This window comes from Syzygium oleosum, unplaced genomic scaffold, assembly GCF_021117445.2.
Source record: "Syzygium oleosum isolate NSW1041296 unplaced genomic scaffold, Sole_v2.1 Sole_v2.09, whole genome shotgun sequence".
In the NCBI taxonomy this organism is placed as follows: domain Eukaryota; kingdom Viridiplantae; phylum Streptophyta; class Magnoliopsida; order Myrtales; family Myrtaceae; genus Syzygium; species Syzygium oleosum.
In genome coordinates this window covers 6,914,429-6,918,475 of record NW_026607493.1, presented here as the reverse complement: position 1 = coordinate 6,918,475, position 4,047 = coordinate 6,914,429, and the positions used below count along the sequence as shown (strand labels likewise).

The window sequence follows — 4,047 nt, the reverse complement described above, 5'->3', positions numbered from 1 at the left end:
ACTCACGTTCTTTGTCCTCGACCTGACAAAAAGCAACAGTGTTTGAAGACAGCGCATGTTTGTATATTATTCCGTGAAAATTGAATAATTTGTAATAATTTTTTTTAGGATGACTGATTATATTAATTATAAAAATAAATAAAATAAAAAATATTCTTATTATCTAAGAAAATATTCATATATAAATTATTGACTAATTGTTTCGAGCGACATAAATAATCATTTGTAGAAAAATATTCTTCAAATTATTCATTTTCTGTGAAACAAGCATAATCTAAATAATTTTTTTTTTCCACCAAGTGCTGATCTACTAATTTGGCCGTTGCGCGAAAGAGATGCTTTTGAGGGCCTCGAGATGTCCCATGCTTTTTTTTTTTTTTGGTTCGTTCAATTAAATCCCGTATAGTTTCATTCGCCTCATTCCTTCCTAGTACATACGCTATGGGAATTTATGAAAATCAAGGCCCGTAATTGAGAAAAAAAGATGTGCGAAAAATCAAAATTTTAAATTTATGGTCAGATCAAATCAATTATTGTGTTTTAAATATTATATCATTCCAGAAAAAAAAGGATTAAAATTTCGGGCCAAATTATAAAAAATAATAAAAAAATAAAATCGGGACCCACGTGAAGAGAAGAAAGAGTAGGGGTAGGTTAGTAAAATCCAAAGCAACAAGCAAACCACGTGGTCTTTCCCTTCATCTCATCGCTAACCAGACCAACCAACCAAATCGCATTCCCCAATCGTCCCCAGATCCGACCCGATTCGTTCGATCGCTCCGATGGGCGTCCCCGGCACCGACACGGAGTCCTCCCTCCTCCTCCCCGGCGGCGGCGGCGGCAGCGGTGGCGGCGCGCCCGCCGTCCCGCCGCGGAAGGCCCCCGACGACGCGTTCCACCTCGCCTACATCATCTTCTTCACCGTCGGCCTAGGGTTCCTCCTCCCGTGGAACGCCTTCATCACAGCCGTCGACTACTTCGCGTACCTCTACCCGGACGCCAGCGTCGACCGCGTCTTCGCCGTCGTCTACATGCTCGTCGCCCTGGCCTCCCTCCTCGTCGTCATCTTCTACTCCCGCAAGTCCGACGCCGCCGTGAGGATCAACCTGGGGCTGGCGCTCTTCATCGTGGCTCTGCTGGTGGTGCCCGTCATGGACGTCACGTACATCAAGGGCCGGGTCGGGCTGTACGACGGCTTCTACGTCACCGTCGCCGCGACTGGGTTGTGCGGCCTGGCGGACGCGCTCGTCCAGGGCGGAATCATTGGCTCCGCCGGCGAGATGCCGGAGAGGTACATGCAGGCGGTCGTCGCCGGCACTGCAGCTTCTGGTGAGTGATCTCCTGATGGTTCAATTTTGGTTCGGATTAGCTAACTGAGCTGCTTAACTATGGAGATTTGTCTTCTTGTCTTGCTGATTGTGTTGCTTACTTTAATTTGCTCAGAATCACGTGGTTCATTAAGTTTACCATATGCAAAAAGGTCTGGCATTTGTTCAGATTAGAGAAACTAATCACAAGGTCCAATTTTCAAATTCTGCTTTTACAAATGTAAGCTTCTCTTGTAAATTGGCGATATACAACATATGGTGAGTTCTTTTGGTTCATTTGAGACTTAATCAAGCATCAATGTACAGGTATTCTGCAATGAGCTAGATGAAAATTTGGGAGATTAATTCTTAGGGGGAATTCCAGTTTAATTCGCGCATGACAGCTGCGAGGTCAGAGCTAGATAGATGGGTAAAACCAGATCAGATTCAACCTCGCTGAATGTTTTAATCTGAAATGAATGCGGGTGTTCTCCGGGTTCAGTCGGAGCCTTTTGGCGTGACATTTTTTATTTCGAACGGTTTGAATTTCATTTCAGTTTACTAGGGCACCTAAGGAGATATGAGAAGTAATATGCTCGCTGTGCTAGCCTTTTACCCATTTTTTTAATTTTGCTTGGGATGATTACTCGATTTTATGCTATTGATGGGGCATATTTTGCAATCTATGTTGAGCGTGACTGTGATGTGTTCTCCTTTGAACAAGAAAAGTATAAAGAGTGAATTATGAGGTCCAATATGTTTTCTTTTCGACACAAGTTGCTTACTGGTTGGAGAAGTCCGGCATATCTCACTGGTTTAGTTTTCTTCGTATATGGAACTCCCCAAAAAAAAAATTACATATAGTGATATTTCATCCCAGATAAGAACTAAAAGTTGAATATGATTGTTGCAAGTACCTTATGTATTATCATTTACCAGTCATCAGGCATGTTGCAATTAACTCATATGTATCTCCTTGAAGTGGCCGATGTTCTGGCTTTATCATACTTAGATGGTTGCTTGGATGCTTCACGAAGTACTCCATCTATCGCAAAGTAAAAGTTAGCAGCTAGGAAAGCCCTGAATGAATCTTGGTCTATGAATTTACTGGTTTGAGAGGCGCGCAATGTGAAATGTTGGTTCTTCAGAAATTTCGAAAATGCAATTTGTTTGCTAATTGGCCCAAAAGAACTTGAATTTTCAAGCTATTATTTTATCTGTGATGTACTCTACACTACAGATTTACAACCTTCAATTTTTCATTTGGACCGATCGAATCCTAAGTTGGGACAACAATCGATGCAGGGGTCCTGATCTCCATGTTGAGGGTTATTACAAAAGCTGCATACACGCAGGATGCTCATGGTTTGAGAAGAAGTGCGAACATCTATTTTGCTGTTGGCATTGTGATCATGGTTGTGTGTCTCGTTTTATACAATGTTGCACATAGGCTTCCTGTCATGAAGTACTACAAGGAATTGAAGATGCAAGCTGTGAACGTGGAGAAAGAAGAAAAGGGCTCCCTAATTGAATCTGCTTGCAGTTCAACTCTATGGGACACTGTTGGGAGAATCAAGTGGTATGGATTTGGGATTGTTCTCATTTATATCGTAACTTTGGCAATTTTCCCGGGATATATCACCGAGGACGTGCACTCTGAACTATTAAAAGACTGGTATGCGATAATTCTTATCACTGGCTACAATGTGTTCGACCTTGTTGGTAAATCCTTGACTGCATTCTATCTTCTTGAGAATGCAAAGATTGCGATCTGGAGTTGCGTGGGGAGACTACTGTTCTTCCCACTCTTCTATGGCTGTTTGCATGGACCTGAGTTCCTCAGGACTGAGATTCCTGTTACTATATTGACTTGCCTGTTGGGGCTAACCAACGGGTACTTGACAAGTGTATTGATGATTTTGGCTCCCAAAGTTGTGCAACTACAGCATGCAGAAACAGCAGGAATTGTGGTTGTTTTGTTCTTGGTTCTTGGCCTGGCTATTGGTTCAGTTGTTGCTTGGTTTTGGGTCATTTAAGCAGGGCTCATGGTTTGCAAGCATGGAGAATTGCTGAATGTCTGGGACACTCTCTAGGCCAATCACCCAATCTGTAGTCGATCGATGCTTCCTTGTAGTACTTCCCATTCTGTAAAGTAATGTAAACACAGTTGTTCATTATTGTTGCATCGAAAGGTTAATTGCCACTCAACAGGCATAAATGATCAGCATTTGGTTTAAAATTCTCCTCTTTTCTTCTTTCCATTTTCACGGGCTTCTTATTCTTGATCAAGAAAAGTTTTTCATGCGTAGAGTAGAGGAGAGGAGTGTATGGGATGTCGATGTGCGTTGGATGTGTTTCTGCTATCTTACGTTGTTAAAGGAGTAGTAACCTATGGAAGCTTCGTCTGCCTAGGCAGGAAGTGTTCTGTTTTTGGTCATCATAATCTCCTTTTTCGGGGTTTTTACTTTGCTTTAGCATGTGCAGGTATGTCCAATCAACACCTGATTGTCTAAAGAGTGAGGTTTTAGCTACAGTTGAGCAGCAGCATTAACGCTAAAGTCGGTCATGTGGATTAGCTGTGCTCTTCTAGCACCAACACGGGAATGTAATATCCTGTCCGAAAGTCTCAACTCTAAATCTCCTTTGCCGGAGCTTAAAAAAGAACCAAAACCCCCAAATTCAGACGATCCGTATCACATCTTACCGAGGTATTAGGTTTTGAAGATAAATTTCATTCTTC

At 42.4% G+C, this 4,047-nt stretch overlaps 1 protein-coding gene across 1 annotated transcript; it reads left to right on the top strand.

Annotated features, from left to right (window-relative positions):
* The first annotated feature begins 712 nt into the window (after window positions 1-712).
* LOC115692792 (equilibrative nucleotide transporter 1) lies at window positions 713-3,546 on the top strand. Its single transcript, XM_030619753.2, has 2 exons — window positions 713-1,329; window positions 2,613-3,546. Exons 1-2 carry the CDS (start codon window positions 783-785, stop codon window positions 3,341-3,343), a joined length of 1,278 nt encoding a protein of 425 aa, XP_030475613.1. The 5' UTR covers window positions 713-782; the 3' UTR covers window positions 3,344-3,546.
* The last annotated feature ends 501 nt before the right edge of the window (window positions 3,547-4,047 follow it).

Coding starts and splice junctions, on each gene's coding strand:
- LOC115692792 (XM_030619753.2), top strand. CDS start 783: ATGGGCGTCCCCGGCACCGACACGGAGTCCTCCCTCCTCCTCCCCGGC. Junction 1,330..2,612: donor CGCCGGCACTGCAGCTTCTG/GTGAGTGATCTC, acceptor CAATCGATGCAG/GGGTCCTGATCTCCATGTTG.